Raw genomic sequence first — 27890 nt, 5'->3', positions numbered from 1 at the left:
ATCATGGTGCATCCCTGTAAGGCCAACTACTCTGGAGGCTGAGGCAGGAGAATCACTTGAACACAGGAGGTAGAGGTTGCAGTGAGCCAAGTTCGTGCCACTGCCACTGCACTACAGCCTGGGTGACAGAGCAAGACTTCTCCTTAAAAAAGAAAAAAAAAGAGTCACATCTACAAAAAGGTGTTACTAAAAAAAAAAAAAAGAAAAGGCCGGGCGGGGTGGTTCACGCCTGTAATCCCAGCACTTTGGGAGGCCAAGGCGGGTGGATCACTTGAGATCAGGAGTTCGAGACCAGCCTGACCAACATGGAGAAACCCCACCTCTACTAATAAATATAAAAAATTAGCTGGGCGTGGTGGTGCATGCCTCTAATCCCAGCTACTCGGGAGGCTGAGGCAGAAGAATCGCTTGAACCTGGGAGGTGGAGGTTGCGGTGAGCTGAGATCGCACCATTACACTCCAGCCTGGGCAACAAGAGTGAAACTCTGTCTCAAGAAAAAGAAAAAAAAAGAAAAAAGTTCCAGCCTGGGCAACATAGCAAGACCTCGGCTCTACAAAAAAGTAAACACTCTCTTTTAGTCCCAGCTACTTGGGAGACTGAGATGGAAGGATCACTTGAGCCCAGGAGTTAGAGGCTTCAGTGAGCCACGATCATGCTACTGCACTCAAGCCTGGGCGACAGAGTGAGATTCTGTCTCAAAAAATAAAATAAAATAAAATAAAATAAAATAAAATAAAAGTTGAAAGTTAAAGGAAAGTGGCTGTGTATGGTGGCTCACTCACGCCTGTAATCCCAGCACTTTGGGAGGCTGAGGTGGGCGGATCATGTAAGGCCAGGAGTTTGAGACCAGCCAGGCCAACAATGGTGAAATCCCCAGCTCTACAAAAAATAAAAAAATTAGCCGAACATGGTGGCACATGCCTGTAATCACAGATACTTGGGAGGCTGAGGCTCAAGAATTGCTTGAGGCCGGGCATGGTGGCTCACGCCTGTAATTCCAGTACTTTGGGAGGCCAAGAGGATCACAAGGTCAGGAGTTCGAGACCAGCCTGGCCAGCATGGACAACCCCTCCCACCCCCCACAATCTCTACTAAAAATACAAAATTAGCTGGGAGTGGTGGCGCATGCCTGTAATCTCAGCTACTCAGGAGGCTGAGGCTGGAGAATCGCTTGAACCCAGGAGGTGGAGGTTGCGGTTAGCCAAGATCACGCCATTGCACTCCAGCTTGGGCAACAAGAGCAAAACTCTGTCTCAAAAAAAAAAAAAAAAAAAAAAAGAATTGCTTGAATTCGGTAGGCAGAGGTTGCAGTGAGCTGAGATCATGCCACTGCAATCCCGCCTGTGTGACACAGCAAGACCCTCTCTCAAAAGAAAAAAAAAAAAAGTTAAAGGAAGAACTCCAGTTTTGTTCTTTTAAGATTGCCTTGGCCATGCACGGTGGCTCATGCCTATAATCGCAGCACTTTTGGAGCCCAGGAGTTTGAGACCGGCCTAGGCACATAGTAAGATTTTGTCTCTACAAAAAATAAAAATATGGCCGAATGCAGTGGCTCACGCCTGTAATCCCAGCACTTTGGGAGGCCGAGGTGGGTGGATTACGAAGTCAGCAGTTCAAGACCAGCCTGACCAAGATGGTGAAATCCTGTCTCTACTAAAAATACAACAAAAAAAATTAGCCAGGCATGGTGGCGGACACCTGTAATCCCAGCTACTCGGGAGACTGAGGCAGAGAATTCTTGAACCCGGGAGGTGGATGTTGCAGTGAGCCGAGATCGTGCCACTGCACTCCAGCCTGGGCAACAGAGCAAGACTCCGTCTCAAAATAAGCAAATAAATAAATAATAAATTAAAAAAATAAAAATAAAAATATTAGCTGACTGTGGTGGTGCACATTTGTAGTCCTAGCTACTTGGGAGACTGAGGTGGAAGAACTGTTTGAGCCCAGGAGGGTGAGGCTGCAGTGAGCCATGCACTCCAACATGGGTGACATGCACTGCACTGCACTCCAACATGGTTGACAGAGACCCTGTCTCAAAAAAAAAAAAAATCTCCTCGGCTCTTCTGGCAAAATTTTAGAATCAGCTTACTAATTTTCAGAAAAATAAACCTGCTGGGATTTTACTTAGAACTGAGTTTAACAAGCAGATCAATTTGAGAGAATTGGCATCCTCATAGTATTTTTAATATTGTTTTCCAATCTATGGAGATGATATATTCCTTTAATTATATAGCTTTTTAATTTCTCTCCACAATGTTTCATTGTTTTCAATGTAAAGGTTCTGCACACTATTTGATATATCTATTTCTAGCTACTTGATTTCTTATGCTTTATAAACTATTTTTGAAATTTTACTTTCTATTTATTGTTGCATATGAAAACATATAATTGACTTTTTTGTTTTTTGAGACAAAGTCTCACTCTGTTGACCAAGCTGGAATGCAGTGGCGAGATCTCGGCTCACTGCAACCTCCACCTCCTGGGTTCAAGCGATTCTTCTGCCTCAGCCTCCCAAGTAGCTGGGACTACAGGCACGCGCCACCATGCCTAGCTAATTTTTGTATTTTTAGTAGAGACGGGGTTTCACTATTTTGGCCAGGCTGGTCTTGAACTCCTGACCTTGTGATCCTCCCGCCTTGGCCTCCCAAAGTGCTGAGATTACAGGCTTGAGCCACCGTGCCCGGCCATAATTGATCTTTTTTTTTTTTTTTTTTTTTTTTATATTGACCTTATAGTCTGTGACCTTGCTAAATTCACTTATTAATATTATTATTATTATTTTTTGAGATGGAGTCTTGCTCTGTTGCCCAGGCTGGAGTGCGGTGGCGTGCTCTCGGCTCACTGCAACCTCTGCCTCCCGGGTACAAGCCTGCTTCAGCCTCCTGAGTAGCTGGGATTATAGGCACGTGCCACCACGCCCGGCTAATTTTTGTATTTTTAGTAGAGATGGGATTTCACCATGTTGGTCAGGCTGGTCTTGAACTCCTGACCTTGTGATCTGCCCACCTCAGCTTCCCAAAGTTCTGGGATTACAGGCGTGAGCCACCACGCCTGGCCTCACTTATTACTTTTTAGGGGTTTGTAGGTTATTTCAGATTATCTACGTACACAGTCATGTTAGCAAATACCAAGGATGTTTTTTTTTTTCCTTTAAAATCTTTTTTTTTACTGGCTGATAAATGGAGGTGTGATAGTGGACAAATGTGTTTAATTCCTTGTCTCATAAATAATATAATATTTTATTGAGAAGTTTACTGTAGAGTTTTTGTTGATACTTTTTTTTTTCCTTTTTTTTTTTTGAGACAGAGTCTCACTCTGTCACCTAGGCTAGAGCGCAGTGGCACAATCTTGGCTCACTGCAACCTCCACCTCCCAGGTTCAAGCGATTCTCCTGACTCAGCCACTTGAGTAGCTGAGGTTACAGGCACCCGCCACCACGCCTGGCTAATTTTTGTATTTTTAGTAGATCTGGGGTTTCACCATGTTGGCCAGGCTGGTCTCAAACTCCTCAGGTGATCTGCCTGCCTTGGCCTCCCAAAGTGTTGGGATTACAGGTGTGAGCCACTGTGCCCAGCCTGTAGACCTCTTGTCTGTATCTATCTAGATGATTGTGTGACTTTTCTCCTTTTATGTTGATATATGAATTGCACTGTATTTTTTTGAGATAGAGTCTCACTCTTGCATAGGCTGGAGTGCAGTGGCACAATCTTGGCTCACTGTAACCTCTGCCTCCCCGGTTCAAGTGATTCTCCTGCCTCAGCCTCCCGAGTAGCTGAAATTACAGGTGTGCACCACCACACCCAGCTAATTTTTGTGTTTTTAGTAGAGACAGGTTTTTACCACGTTGGCCAGGCTGGTCTCGAACTCCTGACCTCAAGTGATCCACCCGTCTTGGCCTCCCAAAGTGCTGGGATTACAGGCATGAGCCACCGCGCCTGGTAATTGATTTTCAAGTATTGAATCAATCTTCTGTTTTTGCAATAGATCCCAATTAGATCTAATGCATTATCATATATATATATATATATGTTTTTTTTTTTTTTTTTTTTTTTTTTTTTTTTTTGAGACAGAGTCTCGCTCTGTCGCCCAGGCTGGAGTGCAGTGGTGCAATCTCAGCTCACTGCAAGCTCCGCCTCCCGGGTTCACGCCATTCTCCTGCCTCAGCCTCTCCGAGTAGTTGGGACTACAGGCGCCCGCCACCACGCCTGGCTAATTTTTTGTATTTTTTTTTTTTTAGGAGAGATGGGGTTTCGCCGTGGTCTCGATCTCCTGACCTCGTGATCCGCCCGCCTCGGCCTCCCAAAGTGCTGGGATTACAAGCGTGAGCCACCGCGCCTGGCCAATTTTTGTATTTTTAGTAGAGACGGGGTTTTCACATGTTGGCCAGACTGGTCTTGAACTCCTGGCTTTGAGTAATCCACCCGTCTCAGCCTCCCAAAGTGCTGGGATTATGGGTGTGAGCCACCACACCTGGCCAAGGTTATATATTTCTTATTTTATTATTTTTTATTTTATTTTTTTGAGACAGAGTCTCGCTGTTGCCCAGGCTGGAGTGCAGTGGCACAATCTCAGCTCACCGCAAGCTCTACCTCCCAGGTTCACGCCATTCTCCTGCCTCAGCCTCCTGAGTAGCTGGGACTACAGGTCCCCGCCACCACACCTGGCTAATTTTTTGTATTTTTTAGTAGAGACAGGGTTTCACTGTGTTAGCCAGGATGGTCTCGATCTCCTGACCTCGTGATCCACCCGCCTTGGCCTCCCAGAGTACTGGGATTGCAGGCGTGAGCCACCGTGCCTGGCCATATATTTCTTTTTACTCACGGCACCCTCCAACTCCTGGGCTCAAGCAATCCTCTTGCCTCAGCATCCCAAGTAGCTGGGACTACGGTCGGCTGCGCACGGTGGCTCATGTCTGTAATCCCAGCACTTTGAGAGGCTGAGGTGTGCGGATCACGAGGTCAGGAGTTTGAGACCAGCCTGGCCAATATGGAGAAACCCCGTTTCTACTAAAACACACACACACAAAAAAGTAGCCTGCCATGGTGGCATGCGCCTGTAATCCCAGCTACTTGAGAGGCTGAGGCAGAATTGCTTGAACCCAAGAGGCAGAGGTTGCAGTGAGCTGAGATCATGCCACTGCTCCAGCTGGGGCGGCAGAGCAAGACTTTGGTCCTGTTATGTTGTCCAAGCTAGTCTTAAACTCCTGCCCTCAAGTGATACTCCTATCCTGGCCTCTGAAAGTGTTGGGATTACAGGTGTGAGTCACATCATGCCATCATTTGAATTTTCTTAGGGTCTTGCTGTAACCTAGACTGGAATTCAGTAGTGTGATGGTGGCTCACTGCAGTCTTGAGCTCCTAGGCTCAAGCAATCCCCCGACTTCAGTAGCTGGGACTACAGATGTGCATCACCATGCCTAACTTCCTAATTTTTTGGTGGAGACAGTCTCACTATGTGGCCCAGGCTGCTCTTGGCCTCAAGCAATCCTCCCACCTTTTCCTCCCAAAGTATTGGAATTACAGGCATGAACCACAGAACCCAGCTTTCCTTTTTTTTTGAGTCTCTGTCGCCCCGGCTGGAGTGCAGTGGCACAATCTCAGTTCACTGCAACCTCAGCCTGCTGTGTTCAAGCAATTCTCTTGCCTCAGCCTCCCAAGTAGCTGGGATTACAGGTGCCCGCCACCACGCCTGGCTATTTTTTGTATTTTCAGTAGAGATGGGGTTTCACCATATTGGCCTGGCTGGTCTTGACCTCCTGACCTCAAGTGATCCAACTGCCTTCGCCTCCCAAAGTGCTAGGATTACAGGCAAGAGCCACCCCACCCCGCTCCCAGCTTTATCACTTAACCAAAAATATTTTCTAGGCTGGGCAGGGTGGCTCATGCCTGTAATCCCAGCACTTTGGGAGGCCAAGGTGGGCAGATCACTTCAAGTCAGGAGTTCAAGACCAGCCTGGCCCACATGGTGAAACGTCTCTACTAAGAAAATACAAAAATTAGGTGGGTACGGTGGCATGTGCCTATAATCCCAGCTACTTAGGAGGCTGAAGCAGGAGAATCACTTGAACCCAGGACGCAGTGGTTTCAGTGAGCTGAGATCACGCCACTGCACTCCAGCCTGGGTAACAGAGACTCTTCCTCAAAAACATACGTATCTATATGTATAGATATAGATATATATGTATTTTTTTTCTAATTTCCTTTGTGATTTTTTTGACCCATGGGTTATTTAGAATCGTACTGCCTAAGTTTCAAACAGCTAGGGACTTTCTAGTTATTTTTCCTAGCTTACTCCCACTGTGGTCAGAGAATATTGTATTAAATTTTTTGAAAATTTTTTGAGGCTTGATGGTCCAGCTATGATCAGTTCTGTTAAATGCTTAGGTGTAATTAAAAAGAATATGTATACTATTGGTTAAGAGTGCAGTGTTCTATGAATGTCAATTAAGCCAGGTATGTTAATTGTTATTCAAATTTTCTGCTTGTTGGACAGGCACAGTGGCTCATGCCTGTAATCCCAGCACTTTGGGAGGCTGAGGCTGGCAGATCACCTTAGGCCAGGAGTTCAAGAACAGCCTGGCCAACACGGCAAAACCCCGTCTCTACTAAAAATACAAAAATTAGCAGGATGTGGCGGCGGGCCGCTGTAATCCCAGATACTCAGGAAGCTGAGGCAGGAGAATTGCTTAAACCTGTGAGGCAGAGGTTGCAGTGAGCTGAGATCGTGCCATTGCACTCCAGCTTGGGCAACAAGAGCGAAACTCCGTTCCCCAAAAACAAAACAAAACAAACCAACAAATTTTCTGCTTGTTATATCTGCTTTTGAAATAAACATATCAAAATATTTTTCCAAAAATTACATTCCATAATGTATCAGGAAAGAAAAATATAATTTCATTCTAAGGTTTCCTATTCCAAATTTTTTTGAGTTTTTGAAAGCAACAACTTTGTATACCTCCCTTTTCCTAGCCTTTAAGCAGCAGGAACAATGAGCAGAGGAATAATATGTAGTTAGTAAGCAAGGCATACTCTGAAGGCTACCAATGCTGCTCCTGTTTCACCAGTGAAACAGGCCACAGGCCCTCTAAGGCCCTTGAAAAAAGAACGTGGAAGCATAGGTCAGCTGTGTTCCACTGACAGCCAGGCATGGAAACAATCCTGGAGATGTGCTCCAAGCCTTGAACTTGAGGAAATGAACATCAAAGTTCATAAGATGTTTCAAGCATTACCTTGTCACTATGGAAGTCTCTCCCTACACTGGCACTAAGTTCTGGCCAATATGGCCAGGAGTAAAGTTCTGTCCCAGTAAAACACACTTTTATCAGGTAAAGGGCATCATCCCCGCTCCCAGCCTCCCAAACAGCTTTTGTACCTCAGATGGAGAGTCCCCAAAAAACACGTTCACAAAAGAACCACTACTGCCATCTTGGCAGGGCAGTGTGTGTGTGTGTGTGTGTGTGTGTGTGTGTGTGTGTGTTGTGTAGGTAGACAGAGGGTAGAAGCAGGCATGACAAGGATCACCTGACCAAAGTGCCTAGTTACCCATATACTGACAGAATAAAATCTCCAGTGTAAAGGAAAAATTATTTTTACAAAAACAGAAGCATGTTTTATTTCAATCCTGTTAAGGGAGAGGGATGGAAAACACAAAATAAGGGGAGGGGTCTCTTTATATAATACACACATCAGGATCAACTACAATGAATAATACCCATTCCACCCCTCCCCCACCAACTCCTATGTGGGTTCCAAGGCCAGCTGAGAATAGATGGGACAAGAATTAAGACACTTTGGCACAGTAACATGGCCAATGCACCGAAAGATGGAGAGAAGAGAATTTCCCAGGGAGCAAGGCCCTGGGCCTCAGCTGCTTCCCCAGTGGAGGGGGAATGAGAAAACTTTGGCTCAGCAGGAAGGCGGTTGTTAAAAATCTGGGTTACCTTAACTGGACTCTCCAGATCGCAGACTACAGGCTGAATAGAGTCAAGATGTCTATCCAATCCATTCTGTTCTCTGCTTTCTCTAAGATCACTTCACTTCAGGCTTGCCATTATTGAGGGTTGGCCTGCTTCTCCTCTTCATCTTGGAAGGCAGGGGGAGTAAGTGCTTATTCTGCCCTTCCTGTATCTAAGCCACTTAATTACTATTTTCTCGGCTCTAAAGAGACAGAAGCCAACTAACAAGTCCGGCTCTCTTTGTGAAAGTCGGCTTGAAAGAGCCCTTGTGTTGGCAAAACTGCCTCTGCAAATGGTTTTTTTTTTTTTTTTGAGCCTGCCCCTTATAGACCCTCCCCAAACTTGTTCAGACACCTCAACTGTGTGAGATGTGGGCAGAAAAGACTTGGTCCCTCTCCAGAGTTGGATTAAGCAATCCCATCTTTGATTGGAGATGGGGATGAGAAAGCAGGTGCTAGCAGGGGAAAGGACTGGGGAAAGCAAGGCAGTTTACACTAGGTTGCAGATTCAAGCCTGTGGATCGTGAAGAGCCACCTAAGCTCCAGAGAAGAGGAAATCTCTGACATGATATGAACAAGTGAGTATTTTAGCGGCAACCCTGTAATTCCCATAGACCAAAAGAGAATGTGTCAAAAAAAAAAAAAAAAAGACTGAGTGAGCAGAACCCAGACCCCCATCTTCAAACTGAATAAAATTAATTCATATACCTAATACTGCTCAAGTACAATCATGAAGACAGATGGAGCTGCTGAAATTCATACTAAAACAAAGAAAAGCATCAAGTGGACTGTCACCTTAATCCCAAGCACCTCCCTTTTAGAGTTATCGAGAAAATATCTGTGAAAACTTGGATTGAAGGTGAGGTCCACCACCGCCCCTTGTCCCCCAATACAATACCCTTCCAAGACAGCCTGATGAATTAAGACGTCTGTTTTAAGTTTAACAGAAGGGAAGTTCAAAAAGGGAAAGCACTGAGATTTGGGAAAACTAGCAGCTAAAGCCAGAAACAAGGTTAAGGTCCTTGTGGCATTCCGGACTGGGAGTAGAATGGGAGAAGGAAGGGAAACAGGTGGTGGGTTCCTGCTGTCCTCTGGCTTTACATCTTTCCCCTGCCCTCCCATTTCTTCCAACAGCTTGATGCAGCTATTGGCCTGCCAGAGGGGATGTAATGCCCAGACCAACTTTTTATTGAGCTTATGCAGCTAACAGACTTGTAAACAGTGCCAATTGACAAAGTTTTGCTGAATATTACAGCTTGTGCCCACTAAACACACCTCTCTCTGAGATTAAAAACAAAAAAACCAAAGTAAACAAACGCTGAGAGAGAATGAAGAGACACATCTTGAGTCTTCTAGGAAGGCAAAATAAAAAACGCCACATGGCTTGGTCCCAGGCGTTCACCATGCCTAGAGTGCTGCTGCTATCACCACTGTCTCCCCTCCCTGCCAGTGGCTAGGTAGAGGTAGGGGAGAAGGGTCATCTTGGACATGCTGCAAATACAGCATTTGCTGGTGTTGACACCCTCCTGGGGCTGTGGTGGCAGACTGCTGTGTCAGGAGCCCATTTCCTGGGAGTAGCAGAGGGAGCCCAGGTCCTCAAGACAGCCTGAGATGGCAGCCCATACACCTCAGCAGGGGTACCTTGCCCCTTTTCTCCAGTGCGGTTCAGCATTGAGGTTGTCTATTCCCAGTCGGTGATAAAACCTGAGCTGTTTTTCTCATAGGTTGCCCCTCCTTTCCCCAACTTGGGGGAGTAGTGGGAGGGAACAGGGAAGGATCACTGAGGGGGCAGGGGGATACCCCGGGGATCGGTGACCTGGCCCTCTTGCAGGTTCTTCACCAGTTGTGCAAGCCAGCGTTTCGTGGTGGTGTCATCTTTTAGCACCTGGGCGAAGGTTGTGTCTTTCAGCTGGTCAGGGAGGCACTGCCTGAGTGCTTCACGTGCCCTACATCAGAAACAAACAAACCAACCAGGGAGACCAACAAATAAACCCGCATTTTGTGGACAGGGAAGAGCCCCCTTCTTAGACATAAATATTTAGAATACTGTGAATCTATGGCTCCTTAAGAAGCCATTAAAATTCTCTAAAGCTATATTAGGCATAGGCTCAGAGATCTCCAAAATCTGTATCCACAAACATTTTCTGAATGATGCCCCAATGTAGAATTTCATGAAAAAGCAAAATTAAAAGGTTCAATAGTTTACTTCCATTCAAACAGCTTTCTGATTTATTAAATACTGTCAAAATACTCATGTTAGAAATATATGGATTATGGCAAATAAAATATTTCAAAAATCAGTACATTAACAAGGATAGCATCAAACTTATGATAACTTAATGAATTTTAATTCTATACTAAGTTATCAATTTGTGTCTTTACAGAAATTGCTTCAGTTTTATGGTTAAAAACCTTAATAAGAGATGAGCAGTGAAAACAAAACTATGGTAGCAGTATTATCAGATGAACTTTTAAACGTTTCATTTTCTTTGAAAAGATGACCAGCAGAAAGTCAAATCTGAAAACCTAAAAAAGGTAAATGTTAACTATGTATAGAGCTATTTTAAACAAAGTTATAGTTTTTGCACTCAGACTAGTTTTCTTTGTACAAGTAGAATTTTAAATAAACACATTTTTAAACTTTGGTGAAAACAAGAACCACTGAAGAACAGGATAAAATGGTCAACAAACAGGTAGGGCTTGAATAAACTCAGTGGCAGGAGATTGAGTTCACATTAAATCAAATCAAGCTAGCTCTGTTCCCAGGAACACAGAAATCGCTCCATTATGTGGTTTAGCAGAATATGAGCAAGTTGCTTTCAGCATGAATTATGGATTTACAAAGCAAAAGGTCAAACATTTCTAAAATGCATTATATCTACAATGTATGATTTCTGGCAGAAAGATTATGAACATAAGCAGATAAAATAATTAGCTCAAGAAACTTATAGGAATCAAGGAGAGAATTGGAAATAGAATTCAAGAGCCCCCTGGGCTGTGTTCCTTCTTAAGAGATCTTTGAAAATATACTTCTCTTTCTGACCACGTAGAGTAGCAACAGAAAATTCAAACAACAGGAGTAATGCATCATAAGGTTTCCCTTGGAATCGCCTAGACTCTCTGGAATTTCACAGTAGGATGGGGAGTTACAGTAAGAAGATGAAACTGATGGCTACTAAAATTCAGCATTTCAGATTTTAAAAGGAATCTAAGTTCTGTCTCAGACAAATTAAATGTAGTTATATCCCCACTTCCCTGTCCTAAAGACATAGGAGCTATGCCATGAGATTAGGAAACTGTTCAGCAGAGTATTTCCCTAAAGTCCTATACATCCTATAAATGTTTACCTGGGGTTATCTGAAAGTCGAAGGTAACATCTCACTACATGCTTCAGCAGACGGGCAGAAGGCTCTTTGGATAGCTGCAGGACCATCTTACCCTGTTTCCCCCAAAATAAGGGGAAGGGTTGGAAAAAACACACAAAACACAAACAAATTCTAATTGACATCAGAGATCAGACAGTCCAAGAATCATAAAAGGTTCCAAAATTGTTATTTCTAGTCAGAAGACTGAAGTTGTTCAATGCCAGTTATAAAGAGATTAAGCTTGTGATGAGAAGTAGTTGTAAAGGGGACAGATGAAAGAACTCACCAAGATCATGGCAACATGGGAGAAACGCTCATATGTCTGACATATATAAGCCAAACCAGTGTCATCTAACAAGATCTTCTGGAGGATGAATGTGGCAACCTGAAGCAAAACAAAATCGAAGAGTTCATAAAGTTGCTTAATCTTCTCACTTTCTACTCATTTTCCCAGGCATGACTATCAGTCAGAAAATTGAGCAAGCAGGGATCCTTGTATATTATGTACAACTTTATCATATATGTATAGTACAAAGAATAATAAATATTACCATATTGAACATTACTTTGTACCAGTTTTTTTTTCTAGAGGCTTTACATGCTTATCTTATTTTTATAATAAATCGATGAGGTAGGTACCATTATTATTCTCACTTTACATACAAGGGTAGGTTCTGCGTAATTATCAAATTCTTAAAAACTCAGAGACCTTCTCATTTATAGAGTACCTACTATGTGCCAGGTATAACTGTTAATCAATAATGCACCAGGTTAAGATCCCGAGTGACAAAGTTACTGTGGCAGAGCTGAGATCCAAGCCTCATTTGAATATTTAAGGCTCTTCTCTTTTCCATAGCCCAAGATGATTTATTCAGCTATGCCTCCTCTCTTCCAGATGAAGTAAGGCCTTTCTTTTTTTTTTTTTTTCTTTTCTTTTCTTTTTTTTAGATGGAGTCTCACTCTGTCGCCCAGACTGGAGTGCAGTGGCTCCATCTCAGCTCACTGCAACCTCTGCCACCCTCGTTCAACTGATTCTCCTGCCTCAGCCTCCCGAGTAGCTAGGATTACAGGCTCCTGCCACCATGCCTGGCTAATTTTCGTATTTTTAGTAGAGACGGGGTTTCACCATCTTGGCCAGGCTGGGCTTGAATTCCTTGACCTCGTGATCCACCTGCCTTGACCCACAAAGTGCTGGGATTACAGGCGTGAGCCACTGCACTCGGCTGAGGTAAGGCCTTTTTTGTTCTTAGAAGATCTTGAAGAAATAAGATTTTTAAGCTTCTCTTTGAAGATTATTCTAACAGTAATAAAACATATCCTGGCTGTGAAGCTTATATGTGGCCTCAATTTTTCCCTCAACTTGAGCTCATTAGCTCTTACATAGAAGAGATATTAAAATATTAGTTTAATTTAAATCAGACAATCACGATAATGATACTCTTTCTTGGCTGCTCATCAAAATGAATTGTGGAATTATTTTACTATTTTACTGGGGTTATAACACTGTAGTAGGCTGAATAATGGCTCTCAAAGATATCCAGGCCCTAATCACCAAACTCTGCAAATGTTACCTTAAATGAAAAATGGGACTTTGCAGATGTGATTAAGTTAAGGATCTTGAGATGGGAGATTATCGCTGTTTATCCAAGTAGGCCTTAAATGTAATAACGAAGTTTCCTTAAAAGCGATGTAGAGAAGGCCAGACAAAGTGGCCCATGCTGGTAATCTCAGCACTTTGGGAGGCCAAGATGGGAGGATTGCTTGAGGCCAGGAGTTCAAGGATGTAGTGAGTTATGATTACGCCACTGCATTCCAGCCTGGGCGACAGAGAAAACCCCATCTCTTAAAAAAAACCAAAAAACAAAACGAAAAACAACAACAACAAAAAAAAGAGAGATGTAGAGAGAGATTTTTTTTTTTTTTTTAGACGGAGTCTCGCTCTGTCGCCCAGGCTGGAGTGCAGCGGCGCAATCTCGGCTCACTGCTAGCTCCGCCTCCTGGGTTCACGCCATTCTTCTGCCTCAGCCTCTCTGAGTAGCTGGGACTACAGGCGCCCGCCACCACGCCCGACTAATTTTTTTGTATTTTTAGTAGAGACGGGGTTTCACCGTGGTCTCGATCTCCTGACCTCATGATCCGCCCGCCTCGGCCTCCCAAAGTGCTGGGATTACAAGCGTGAGCCACCGCGCCCGGCCGTAGAGAGAGATTTTACCGCAAAGGAGAAAGTAATGTGACAAGCAGAGAGAGATTTGAATATGCCACATCGCTGGCTCTGAAGAGGGAGGGGGCCATAATCTAGGGAATGCAAGAAATGCAGTTCTAGAAGCTGGAAAAGTCAAGAAAAAGACTCTCCTCTGTATCCTCCAGAGAAAGCATGACCCTCCTGATACATTGACTTTAGACTGGTGAAACTCATTCAGAACTTGTGACTTTCAAAACTATAAAACAGTAAACTTGCATTGTTTTAAGCCCCTAACCTTGTAGCTTGTGATAATTTGTTATAGCAGCAGGTTATATAGGAACCTAACATAAACATATACACAGTAAAGTGTGTTAAGTGCACTAATCTTAAGTGCACCTTGAATTTTTACCTATGTACACATTATGTACTATAACCAGATTAAAATATAGAATATTGTATAAAATACAGAATATTTGGGAGGCGGAGGCAGGCAGATTGCCTGAGCTTAGGAGTTCAAGACTAGCATGTGCTACATGGCGAAATTCCATCTCTACTAAAAATACAAAAAATTAGCTGGGTATGGTGGTGTGTGCCTGTAGTCCCAGCTACTCAGGAGGCTGAGGCATGAGAATTGCTTGAACCTGGGAGGCGGAGGTTGTAGTGAGCCGAGATCACTCCACTTCACTCCAGCCTGGGTGACAGAGTGAGACGGTCTCAAAAAAAAAAAAAAGAAAAGAAAAAAGCAGTATTTCTACCAACTGAGGATTCCATCATTCCCTTATACCTTTCCCCAGTCAATGTCCTTCCCTCAGAGGTAACCACGAATCCAACTTACTGCCAGTAATTGGCTTTGCTTGTTCTTAAACTTCACATGATCAACATACAGTATGAATTCCCATGTGTCTGGCTTCTTTTGCTCAACAATGCCTTTGACAGTCATCCATATATTGAATATTTAAAATAAAAAGCTTAAAAATAGCCAGGTAGGCTGGGTGTGGTGGCTCACACCTGTAATCCCAACACTTTGGGAGGCCGAGGCGGGCGGATCATGAGGTCAGGAGATCGAGACCATCCTGGCTAACACAGTGAAACCCCGTCTCTACTAAAAATACAAAAAATTAGCCAGGCGAGGTGGCGGGTGCCTATAGTCCCAGCTGCTCAGGAGGCTAAGGCAGGGGAATGGTGTGAACCCTGGGGGGGCAGAGCCTGCTGTGAGCCGAGATTGCGCCACTGCACTCCAGCCTGGGCGACAGCGAGACTCTGTCTCAAAAAAAAAAAAAAAAAAAAAAATAGCCAGGTATAGGGATGTGTGCCAGTATCAAAGCTACCTACTCCAGAGAGGGAAGTGGGAAGACTGCTTGAGCCCCGGAGTTCAAGGCTATAGTGTGCCATTATCATGGCTGTGAATAGCCACTGCATTCCAGCCTGGGCAACATAGTGAAACTTCGTCTCTTTAAAAACAATAAATTGGCCAGGCACAGTGGTTCATGCTTGTACTCCTAGTACTATGGCAGAAGGCAGGAAGATCCTTTGAGCCCAGGAGTTTAAGAGTAGCCCAGGCAACATAGGGAGACCTTGTCTTTACAAAAAATAAAAATAATTAGCTGAGTGTGGTGGAGCAGGCATGTGGTCCCACCTACTTGTGAAGCTGAGGAGGGAGGATCAACTGAGCCTAGGAGGTCGAGGCTGCAGTGAGCCATGCCTCTCTACTCCAGCCTGGGTGACAGAGAGAGATCCTGTCTCTAAATAAATAATCAAAAATTAAAAAACCAGTGCTCACTTAGACAGCACATATACTAAAATTGGAACAACACAGAGATTAGTGTGGCCCTGTGAGAAGAAAATACACAAATTCATGAAGCATTCCATATATATCTTTTTAAAAGTAAAAAACCAAAAAAAATCATTATATCTGCTTACACCCAAGAATATTTGTTAGACTAAAAAAGTAATTTAATGTGACAAGGCACATTTTAGAGCAGAGATTGAATACTACCCAAAATAGCAATATGGAAAAGTAATCTTGAAAAAAATCAAATAATATGAAATTTAAAAATTGAAAGTGATTAGAGAAAAAAATATGAAAGACAGATAATAGAGCATAACTGATGTTGTTGAACCAAGAGGCTTGAACAAATAAAAGAGAAAAATATACAAATCAACAAAAAAGACACAAGTAATATGCTCTTTCAGAAAAAAATTGAGGCTGGGTGCAGTGGCTCACGCCTATAATCCCAGCACTTTGGGAGGCTGAGGCAGGCGGATTATCTGAGGTCAGGAGTTCAAGACCAGCCTGGCCAACATGACGAAACCCAATCTCTACTAAAAATACAAAAAAAAAAATTTGCCGGGAGTGGCGGTGTGTGCCTGTAGTCCCAGCTATGTGGGAGGCTGAGGCAGAAGAATTGCTTGAACCTGATAGGTGGAGGTTGCAGTGAGCTGAGATTATGTCACTCCATCTCAAAAAAAAAGGGCCGGGTGGAGTGGCTCACAACCGTAATCCCAGCATTTTGGGAGGCTGAGGCGGACAGATCACCTGAGGTCAGGAGTTCAACACCAGCCTGGTTAATACAGTGAAACCCAATTTCTACTAAAAATACAAATATTAGCTGGGCATGGTGGCACACGCCTGTAGTACCAGCTACTTGGGAGGCTGAGGCAGGAGAATTGCTTGAACCTGGGAGGCAGAGGTTGCAATGAGCTGAGATTACACCACTGCACTCCAGCCTGGGTGACACAGCGAGACTCCATCTCAGAGGAAAAAAAAAAAAAGGATATATGATTATCAAATGAACTTTAAAAATAATAAAAGACACTTGTAGGTAACCACACAAAAAAGTAAGTTCACCTAAAACAGGGAAGAATTAGGCTGACCCTGAGACTTCTCTGAAATATTCAATGTTAGAAGACAAAAGGACTATGGCAATAGAGGTCTGAGACAAAACAATGAGGTAAGAATTCTGTACAATGAGTTAAGAATTCTGTACCTTGTCATGTTGTCATTCACGGTTAAAGTACATAGCAAGCAGAAGCTCAAGTACATGTAATTGATTATGTATTTTTAAAAAGCCTGGTTATAGAAGGAGCAGGATTGAAATTTTAAAATTAAAAAAAATGAAACTGTAATAATATACTTAGAATTTGCCTATGGAGTGAGATGTGGGTTTGGAGAAAAGAAATTTAGTGTTTAACTTGATTTTCTTCTGAATGGTTTGGGTTTTTCAATAATTGTTTTATAATAATTTTTATTCAAAAGAGAAAAAATATTCATACAAATTTCAAAAGCTTGAAGGCAGAAAATGATCCCAGGACCATAAGGAAGCAGCTCAAGAGTCAACACAATGTAAAATCTAAGCTAAAAGCACATACTGTTTTAGAAAGTTCACTTCCAGATTCCATAATTCGCAAACATAAAGGGATAATTTCTGTTGTCAATAAAAAGTTGATTACTTCTTGTTCATCTGTTTTCACCAGGGCCCCTAAAGAAAATAAGGACAAACAAAATTACTTTACAGTTAGGGTTTCCAGTTAACATTAACTTCGAACTGCTTATCCAGTGAATTATGAACTTAAATAACAGAACACAAACTGGGGTTTGTTAAAGGAATCAGATTCACACTTGTACTAAAAAAAAAAAAAAAAAAAAAAATAGGAAGAGGGCGGCGCAGTAGCTCACACCTGTAATCCCAGCACTTTGGGAGGCCGAGGCGGGCAGATCACTTGAGGTCAGGAGTTCAAGACCAGCCTGGACAACATGGTGAAACCCAGTCTCTACTAAAAATACAAAAATTAGCAAGGCATGGTGGCAGGCTCCTGTAATCCCAGCTACTCGGGAAGCTGAGGCAGGAGAATCAATTGAACCTGAGAGGTTACAGTGAGCTGAGATCGCACCATTGCACTGTAGTCTGGGTGACAGACTCTCTCTTAAAAAAAAAAAAAAAAAAGACTATGCTTTCTGCACTAAATTGTCTTTGTACCTTTGTCAAAAATCAACTGACCATATATGTGTGGGTCTATTTCTGGACTCTTCATTTGGCTCCAACGGTCTGTAAATCTTTCTTTTCTCCAATATTACATTGCCTTGACTACTATAGTTTTCCAGTAGGTGTGAACTCAGGTAGTATATGTCTTCCAACTTTGTTCTTTTAAAGAAATGTTTGGATATTCTAGTTCCTTTGGCTTTCCACATAAATCTTAGGATCAGTCTATCAGAAGGCTGCCATAACAAAATACCATAGACTGGTGGCTTAAACAACTGAAATTTATTGTCTCATAGTTCTAGCAGCTGAAAGTCTGAGATCAGGCTGGGCACAGTGGCTCACACCTGTAATCACAGCACTTCGGGAGGCTGAGGCAGCTGGATCACCTGAGGTCAGGAGTGCCAAGACCAGCCTGGCCAACATGGTGAAACCCTGTCTCTATTAAAAATACAAAAATTAGCCGGGTGTGGTGGCGCACACCAGTAGTCCCAGCTACTCGGGATGCTGAGGCAGGAGAATTGCTAGAACCCAGGAGGCAGAGGGTGCAGTGAGCCAAAATTATGCCACTGCACTCTAGCCTGGGCAACAGAGCAAGAATCTGTCTCAAAAAAAAAAAAAAAAAAAAAAAAAGCTGAGATCAGGGTGCCAGCATGGTATGGTATAGTTCTTGTAAAGGCTCTCTTCCTGGCTTGTAGATGGCCAGCTTCTCACTAGGTCCTCACATGGCAGAGAGCGAACGAGGGAGAACAAGCACTTTGGTGTCTCTTCTTAGAAGAATACTAACCTCATCATGAGGGCCATGTCCTCATCTAAACCCAATTATCTTTCAAAGGTCCCATCTCCAAATGCCATGACATGAGGGGGTAGGGTTTCAAAGCATGAAATTTTGGGGAGGACACAATTCAGTCCATAGCAGTCAGCCTGCCAATTTCTAAAAAAAATGCTGCTGGGATTTTGCTGGAATTACTCTGAATCTATAGATCAGTTTGGGGAGAATGAACAACTTAACAATACTGAATCATTGATACACCAATCAATGAACATGGTTTATCTCCACATTTTATTTCATTAGAAATCAGTTTTGTAGTTTTCAGTTATAGATCATGCATATATTTTTAAAGATTTATATCCAAATTTTCACGTTTTGGTGCTGTTATAAATGGCAGTTTAAAAAAATTTCAGCTGGGTGCAAGGGCTCACAACTGTAATCCCAGCACTTTGGGAGACCAAGGTGGGAGAACCATTTGAGCCCAGAAGTTTGAGACAACCCTGGGCAACAAAAAGTGAGACCTTGTCTCTACAAAAAAATAAAAAAATGTAGCCAGGTGTGGTGGCATGTGCCTATGGTCCCAGCTTCTCAAGGCTGAGGTGGGTGGGTTTGTGTGATCCCAGGAGTTTGAGGGTGCAGTGAGCCATGATCATGCCACTGCATTCAAGAGTGGGCGACAGAGTAAGACCTTGTCTCAAAAAAAAAAAAAAATTTCCTATTGCTCATTGCTAGTAAATGGAAATTTAATTTTTTTTTTTTTTTTGAGTCTCCCTCTGCTGCCCAGGCTAGAGTGCAGTGGCGTGATCTTGGCTCACTGCAATCACTGCATCTCCACCTCCCAGGTTCAAGAGATTCTCTTGCCTCAGCCTCCCCAGCAGCTGGGACTACAGGCACATGACACCACGCCTGGCTAATTTTTGCTTTTTTTTTTTTTTTTTTTTTTTTTAGTAGAGACTAAAAAAAAAGTAGATGAAAAAATTTAACTAGGTGAACTGACAGATTCATATTCCTGGAGTTACGGGAGAATTACAGGTTTTCAGAATGCTTAGTGTATTTGACATGCATATTCTTAGGGCATTTCAGATATACGAAGCATTCTGGTATTAGAAGTAAGAAAAACAAACAAAAAAAGACAGTGGTGTGTGCCCGTGCCCATGGTCCCTATTACTTGGGAGGCTGAGGCAGGAGGATCACTTGAGCCTAGGAGTTCAAGACCAGCCTGGGTAACACAGCAAGGCCCTAACAGAAAGAAAATAAAAGAAGAGAAGAGAAGAGAGAAGGGAAGAGGAGAAGTCCCAAATTTGAACTCTTATTCCTTTAATAATACTCTTTATATATTAAATCAAGTTCTTATGCTTTACACTCCCTACAATTCCAGCAAATGTTTCTACATATATGCTGAATTTAATCCCAAATGTTGGATCTCAAAGCCTTATTAACAACACTTAGAAGAGTGCTTGATATGGGCCGGGCGCGGTGGCTCAAGCCTGTAATCCTAGCACTTTGGGGAGGCCGAGGTGGGTGGATCACAAGGTCAGGAGTTGAGACCATCCTGGCCAACATGGTGAAACCCTGTCTCTACTAAAAATACAAAAAAATTAGCAGGGCGTGGTGGCGGGTGCCTGTAGTCCCAGCTACTCGGGAGGCTGAGGCAGGAGAATGGTGTGAACCTGGGAGGCGGAGCTTGCAGTGAGCCAAGATGGTGTCACTGCACTCCAGCCTGGGAGACAGTGCCAGACTCTGTCTCAAAAAAAATAAAAACAAACAAACAAACAAAGAGTGCTTGATAGGAGTCATCATGTTCCTGATACTTATTGATTAGTGAATGAGACAACCTCAAAGACAAAAATGAATGACTGGTGTACAAAAATCATAAGTGGCAAGACAAAACACCCAACTTAGACTACTACTGTGAGTATTTCAGGCTTGCAAAACAATTCTAATAACTTACCAATAACTCCAAGGCTGGTGAGCCGAAGATACTCAAAGGGACGTGTTTTGCTGACAGTGTGCAAAAAGGGGTACAAAAAAAGTGGGATGTGTGCTGCGAGAAACGCTGACCTGGAAGAAAACAATAATTACATTCACAGCCCAGGGTTGATTTCTAAGGATCCTGAACTTTCAGATTTCTAGGTGGTTAATTCTGTAAGGCCTTAACATTGTCAGAGCAAGGAATCCTTAGGAAAACAATGTTACTGGTCATTAGTCTCAACCAATGATTCTCAAATGGGGTAAATTTTGCCCCCTGGAGGACATGTGGCAATGTCTGGAGACATTTTTGATTGTCACAACTTAGGATTATGAAGCACTATTGGCATCCACTGGGAAGAGGCCAGAGATGCCATTAAACATCCTACAATGCACAGGACAGTCCTCTCCTGCCCTCTCCTTCCCACCACAAAGATTCATCCAGCCCCAAATGGTAATGGTGCCAAAGCTGAAAATCCTAGTCCAGGTCACAGTGGTTAAGAAAACACATGATTTTCCCTGTAATCAGCAGAAAGTACCTTACAAACTGATTAACTTAAAATATCCAATTGTGGATTTTAAAACATAGACCACAAAATGCTATTAAGTGTCCAAGAGATTGTCCTAGATTACCTCCCTCACCTATGACTGAACAATAGTATTCACAGGTGCAGTCGAATAAACCTTACAAACCAAGACAACAAAACAAAGCAGCCATTATCAGGCTTACCTGCTATACTTTAATAAGCACATTCTTCTTTTTTTGTTAAGGCATTTCAGATACACAAACCATTCTGAAAACAGTTTAGTCAGGCAACTAATATGGAAATCAGTCTATTATTTTATGTTATTTATAGTTACACCTTGTAGAAGAGCCAACGCCCAAGATTTTTAACACTCAAAGTACTCTTGCATTTTTGTTAAGTGCTTAAAAGTAATTTTCTTAGTAACTTCTCTAAAGCTGTGTAAGGTCAGTGCCAACCTAGCATTCATATTTCATAAGGAAACTTGACAAAGAGGAAAGGCTTTAATAAGATGACTATTAAGTGCCTTTGGGGCCATAAAAGCCCACAAAGTAGATTCCTTAACAGGATTTCCCTTTTCTTAACTTTTTAGATATGACAGGTGGCAAAAATATTTTAACTTACATGCCAATTCTCGTCTATTATAGAGGCCGCCCAGAATGCTATGTTAAGAAGGATTCTGAAGTCAAATCTGGGTTCAGTGGGGGAAAAGTGCTGGAAAAATATTTACTAAACTCCTTTTATATGCCATGCACTATGCCTCACAGATGACATAGTGTGAATAACAGGTTAGGGAGTGAGAAGTAGCTGTATGCCTGATATCTTTCCTGTATGTGAACCTTGTTTCTTTAAAGTTCATTGGGTAAAAGTAAGAATCCGGAAGACCAGAAGAGAGAGAGAGAGAGAGAGAGAGACACACACATACGCACACGCACGCGCTCTCTCTCTCTCCTGCATGCCCTTCCTTTTATTATTCAGAGAAAGTTTAGGACCATATTCAATGTATACCTCCCCCAAGTGACTCACCCAAAGCATTTACCTGGTTTCTGGATGTGATGCTACACATTGGAGTAATGCCAGAGCATTGCAAACTCTGTTAGACTGGTGTGCTGTCAAGGTGGGTGGGTTGATAGATGGATAAATATTTACAATTTCCTAAAAAATGGAAATCAGCATCAGATGAATAAGGAATAACTAAAAATTAATTCCCATGGTAATAAACCGAAAAAAAAAAGGCAAATAAAATAGCTCTTAATTCTGTGCATCTTTTAAGAACTCAATCATCAAAAAGGGAGCAGAAATAATGCTCATATCCTTTCATCACAAACTCACTTGGCTGAGACTAGCTAAGACATTTCTACATTTATCTCTAGGAAGATTTCCTTTTTTTTTGAGATGGAGTCTCGCTCTGTCCCCCAGGCTGGAGTGCAGTGGCACAATCTCGGCTCACTGCAAGCTCTGCCTCCCGGGTTCACACCATTCTCCTGCCTCAGCCTCCAGAGTAGCTGAGACTATAGGCGCCCGCCACCACGCCCTGCTAATTTTTTGTATTTTTAGTAGAGACGGGGTTTTACCGTGTTAGCCAGGATGGTCTCGAACTGCTGACCTCGTGATCCGCCCATCTCGGCCTCCCAAAGTGCTGGGATTACAGGCGTGAGCCACTGTGCCCAGCCTAGGAAGATTTCGATGGAGGCAAATGTAGTCATCTACACTTCCTCTTACATTCTCCAGCTACTGAGGCTATCAGTTGAGGGATACTCAAATTTTTATAATCCCTCCTTTTGCTAGCATCCTGCTTTAAGTTACAGTGATGAGATCACTGGCCAGAAAGTGTTAAGTCAACCACAGTGACTCATAAAGAAGTTTGAATTTGGTTAGGTAGTAACATGGTAAGGACATGAATCAATGGGTGGGGATATGTATAAATAGCAGTGAATATATGCACTATCTGTCAAAAAGTAATGATTTACTCAATACAATTCCATTTACATTTTTTTTCATTTTTTTTGAGACAGGGTCTCACTCTGTAATCCAGGCAGAGTGCAGTGGCATGATCATGGTTCACTGCAGCCTCCAACTCCTGGGCTCAATTGATCCTCCCACTTTAGCCTCCCAAGTAGCTGGGATTACAGTAGTGTACCACCAAGCCTGGCTAATTTTTGTATTTTTTGTAGAAATGGTGTTTCGCCATGTTGCCCAGGCTGGTCTCGAACTCCTGGGCTCAAGCAATCCTCCTAACTCAGTCTGCCAAACTGCTGGGATTACAAGCATGAGCCACTGCACCCGGCTACAATTTTCCATTTACATCATTTGTAAAACTTTTACATAGAAAAACGTTCCCATAACAAAGATCAGTTTCTTGGCTAAATGCAATAGAAATGGAATGTGAATTTACTTAAGAGTTGAAAAGTTAATCTAATTGTTAGGAATTTTGGGGCAATACTTTAATGGATGATCATGCCACTACCTAGGTATTTTGGTATTGTTACCAATTAATTAGCCACCAGTGACCATTCTGGTTTGAACTGAACTTCAATTATCTATTCTTTAATGTACAACTGTACCCACCTTTAATACTACAGCTGTTATATCTTCAACATTTCCTTTCCAGGCCAGGCATGGTGGCTCACGCCTGGAATCCCAACACTTTGGGAGGCCGTGGTGGGTGGATCACGAGGTCAGGAGTTCAAGATCAGCCTGACCAACATGGTGAAACTCCGTATCTACTAAAAATTAAAAAAAAAAAATAGCCGGGCGTGATGATGCAGGCCTGTAATCCCAGCTACTCAGGAGGCTGAGGCAAGAGAACCGCTTGAACCCGGGAGGCAGAGGTTGCAGTGAGCCAGGATTGCGCCATTGGCACTCCAGTCTAGGCAACAGAGCGAGACTCCGTCTCAAAAAAAAAAAAAAAGAAAAAAGAAAACAAACAAACAAAAAACCCCAAAAAAAACATTTGTTTTCCATAGAATATATTGTACCTTGTGGTCCTTATACTCTACTTTCCACCTTCCTCCCCGTCATGTAGATTTATCTTACAGTACTCCTAAAGCTGTGTTTGTCAAAGTGTAGTTCTTAGATCACCTGCATCACAATCACCTGGGGGAGGTGAAAGTGCTTATTAAAATATAGATTAAAATATAGGGCCCACCTCAGACTGACTAAACTGAATCTCTTGGGTAAGGATCCAAGAATCTGCATTTTAACAAATACCTCAGACCTTTCTAAAACAGGTTCTTACAAATGCAGTTTTTTAAAGAATCATCCTCCTAAAGTCTTCATTTGGGCAAAGGTAAAGAAATAAACAAGTGTAATGAAAAGAACTCAACTGCCAATCATGGACATGAACCCACCTGTAAAAGTGCTGCAATAGTACCAAATGAATGCCACAGCATGGGTGCAAGGTCAGGAACAGATTCTCGCTTCTTACTTAGCTCCAGCAAAGCATTTTCCCTAGTCTCAGGACTGGACAGCTCATTGATCCACTGATAGATCTTTTCTCTATCCACTTGTGCCAGTGTAGTAGGCACAGGCTTCAGATGAAGACAAGAAAGTAAATATGAGTTTATTAGAGTCAAACCACGTCTTACCCTGCAACAGAGTTTTAGAGGAAATATATTTTTCATGAATACCAGAGGAGCGTTTCTAAATACATACATTTGATGTCAACTATCCAATCTCTTTGGCAGTTACTGATGAAAACCTAAAATGCACACATACCCTTTGATAATTCCATGTTTAGGAATTTATCCTGTAGGTATAATTGGGCCGTGCTAAAGACATACCAGGATGTTTACTGTTGCACTGTTTTAAAAGCAGAAAACTGGCCGGGCACGGTGGCACACCCCTGTATTCCCAGTGCTTTGGGAGGCCATGGTGGGTGGATCACTTGAGGTCAGGAGTTTGAGACCAGCCTGGCCAACATGGCGAAACCCCGTCCCTACTAAAAATACAAAAATTAGCTGGGTGTGGTGATGGGCGCCTGTAATCCCAGCTACTCAGGAGGCTGAGACAGGAGAATTGCTTGAACTTGGGAGGTGGAGGTTGCAATGACCCGAGAGCGCCACTGCACTCCAGCCTGGACGACAGAGCAAAAAAAAAAAAAACCAGATGTGGTGGTGCATGCCTGTAGTCCCAGCTACTCAGGAGGCTGAGGCACTAGAATCGCTTGAGCGTGGGAGGTGGAAGTTATAGTGAGCTGAGATTGCACCATTGCACTCCAGCTTGGGTGACAGAGTGAGACTCTGTCTCGATAAATAAATAAATAAATGCAGAAAACTGGGCTGGGCGTGGTGGCTCAACACCTGTAATCCCAGCACTTTGGGAGGCCAAGACAGGTGGATCATGAGGTCAGGAGATCGAGACCATCCTGGCTAACATGGTGAAACCCCATCTCTACTAAAAATACAAAAAAATTAGCTAGGCATGGTGGTGGGTGCCTGTAGTCCCAGCTACTCGGGAGGCTGAAGCAGGAGAATGGCGTGAACCTGCGAGGCGGAGGTTGCAGTGGGCCGAGATCGCACCACTGCATTCCAGTCTGGGTGACACTGCGAGACTCCGTCTCAAAAACAAAAATGCAGAAAACAAACAAGTATCTCTCAATAAGAGACTGGTTAAATACTGGTGGAGCTTTATAATGTGATACTATGTAGTCCTTTAAAAAAAGAAGCAGCTCTCTATATACTGAATATATATCGATACTAAGTAAAAACAATAAAAGGGTTACAGAAGAGCATATAAAATGTTTCCATTAATATACACATATATAAAAATAAAAAATACATATACATTCTTACACATTTACATATAACATTTCTAGAAGGACACATAAAAAACCGTTAACTAGTTACCTCTAAGGTTGGGGATTTATAGGGAGACTTACTTTTCATTGTTTACACTAAAACCTTTTGCATAAACTTTTTTTAAAAAACCATACGCATATAATAATTTTTGAGAGGAAAAAAAAATTATGGCTTCCCATTACTGGTCCCTCCCCAGTGATTCTGACATCCCCCCTCAACTGAGCAGAAAACCTGTAATTTGGAAAAGCTTTCCCTCTTAATGATTCTTCAATATATTCTCTAACTACATCCCTTTGAGAACCATTCATTACTTACTCATGTAGGAAATACACACTTAATAGGGCATGCTTTAATTATTATACTAAAGAATCACAATATTCCCCCCAAATTTGAGTATTTTATAATTCTCTATAGTCATCAAATATCTTTGTGACCTTAAGTTCCTTAATTATTCTTATCTGGAAAAGAAGATGGGAGACTAGAAAAATGATAATTGGTACCCCTAAGCTCTAAACTGCTAACAAATTCCTGGTGATTTCCATCTCTATGCCCAATATGTTCTCAGGTAATTGCCCCCAACCATGAGAAATAAAAGAGGGCGGGAGGGAGGGGAAGCTATCTACACCTGCAGATGAGATCACTAATGTTCAGAGGAATTAACTCACTCAATTTAACCAGGTATGAAGGTATGAAGTTGCATATTCCCGTACTTTTTTGAACTATATTACACAGTTTCTCACAGTACTTACAAGTTCCCAATAGACCTTAGCGTGACAGAATGATGACCTACCCATTGTACAAATGTAAAGACAAAGAACACAAAGAACTACCTTTGTTAAAGAACAGAATTAAGCATAAAACAGACTTTGAGGTGGATTCAAATTTACTCTACCCAACTTGAATAATGGCCTTTTAAAAATGGAAGCTTCATTATAAGCTTTTAGCTTAATGTTTATTATTTCACTAGCCTGACAGAAAGAACCACAAGGTGTTCTGCTAAATAGACTGAAATACAATGCAGCTTAAGCTTTAAGTGCCTTACAGTAATCTGCTAAAAGCTGTTTTGTAACTCCCTTCAGGGATGGTCCTCAAGGAATCAATCATAGGCTCTTAGAGCAACAATATGACAGAAGGAATATGGTAGCTTTTTCCCTCCTTTCCCAACAGCAAAAGCAGTGTTGTTCAGGCACTTGCCCTTACTAGGCAGCCACAAACAGGCCCTCAACTTAAAAACTATTTTTGGAAATGTAATTCCTACCTGAAGATAGGGTATGTGTTTATTTAGAATATTACATCACCCTAGACGCTCAGCAGAAACACAGGATAAAATTTTAGCGTTAAGTTTCCTGCCCAGTCTCTTGGATGACCCCACAATCCAGTAACTAAAGGGGGCCTCACAGATACTGGTCTGGCAATATAGTACCTTTCCTGATTAATCAGTACCCATTTCAGCTGACCTTCCCCAAAGTCTTGTCATACAGATACCACCATCAGTAAACTCCATCACCCCTACTAGAGCCAATCTGTGACTTGCAGTTGGCACCTTGTACCCCATCTTGCCCTGGTAACCACCGGTTTGCATACCATGACTCCTGAACACCAGGCCGCATCCCTACATATTCTCTTTCTGGAGCTGGCCTGATGCCCGCAGAGAAGATGGCACTGCTGGCAGTGGTGTGGGCACTCTGAAAGGCCAATGCCTGGTGCGTACATGGGTTCCTAAAGCCATGGACACCTGCTGCTAGCAATACTCCAATTTGTGAGATTATTTGTGGGGGCTGCAGTCTCCATGTGATTTTGATTCTATGAGAGCTAGAACCATGTCAAGTGGGTGGTAATGTGGCCCCCCTGGGCACTAGCTTGGTGTTACGGGTTCTGCTGTCATTCTAGCCAAAAGGAGTGCAGTCTGGTGCCAGGAAATATCTAGGGTAGGGATCCTCCTTTTCATCATCCCTGTTGAATTTCACCCCCAATTTAATAGCAGTAGTAAGTTACACCAAGTGAATACCCACCTGTCATGGGATGAATACAATTTTTTAAAAATAAAAATGAGAGCTTAAAACATACAGTGCTTACTCTGCCAGGCACTGTCCTAAATACTTATAATACTTACCAGCACTCTCATTTTATAGATAAGGAAAATCTGAGGCACAGAGAAGTTATTTAAAATTTAAATGGCAAGCTAGGATTTCTACCCAGGCATTCTTTTTAACAGCTTTGCTAATGCTGCTTCTTATCTGCCTGAAAGACGAAATCTGATCTAAAGATGACTTTTTTTTTTTTTTTTTTGAGATGGAGCCTCGCTCTGTCTCCCAGGCTGGAGTGCAGTGGTGTGATCGCAGCTTACTG

At 42.6% G+C, this 27890-nt stretch overlaps 1 protein-coding gene and 1 non-coding gene across 4 annotated transcripts in view; one reads left to right on the top strand and one right to left on the bottom strand.

Annotated features, from left to right (window-relative positions):
* Window positions 1-7583: 7583 nt before the first annotated feature.
* The window catches only part of CNOT9 (CCR4-NOT transcription complex subunit 9), a 28507-nt gene continuing 8200 nt past the window's right edge, over window positions 7584-27890 (bottom strand). The window contains exons 2-9 of one of the 3 annotated variants that reach the window (XM_055290648.2): window positions 24093-24272; window positions 21782-21897; window positions 20202-20311; window positions 17180-17275; window positions 16871-16980; window positions 11606-11704; window positions 11302-11393; window positions 7584-9900 (exon numbers count right to left, since the gene is read on the bottom strand). In XM_055290648.2, coding sequence (XP_055146623.1) covers window positions 9732-9900; window positions 11302-11393; window positions 11606-11704; window positions 16871-16980; window positions 17180-17275; window positions 20202-20311; window positions 21782-21897; window positions 24093-24272 — 972 coding nt within the window. In that variant the 3' untranslated portion in view covers window positions 7584-9731. Of the gene's footprint in view, window positions 10481-11301; window positions 11394-11605; window positions 11705-16870; window positions 16981-17179; window positions 17276-20201; window positions 20312-21781; window positions 21898-24092; window positions 24273-27890 lie in introns of all 3 variants that reach the window. The other 2 variants (XM_055290650.2, XM_055290649.2) reach the window with 2 other exon arrangements.
* Window positions 15274-15376, top strand: LOC129488951 (U6 spliceosomal RNA). Its single transcript, XR_008659788.1, has one exon. It is a non-coding gene; the product is annotated as a U6 spliceosomal RNA (small nuclear RNA).

This window comes from Symphalangus syndactylus, chromosome 8 (assembly GCF_028878055.3).
Source record: "Symphalangus syndactylus isolate Jambi chromosome 8, NHGRI_mSymSyn1-v2.1_pri, whole genome shotgun sequence".
Taxonomy (NCBI): domain Eukaryota; kingdom Metazoa; phylum Chordata; class Mammalia; order Primates; family Hylobatidae; genus Symphalangus; species Symphalangus syndactylus.
This window is presented reverse-complemented; position numbering and strand designations above follow the sequence as displayed.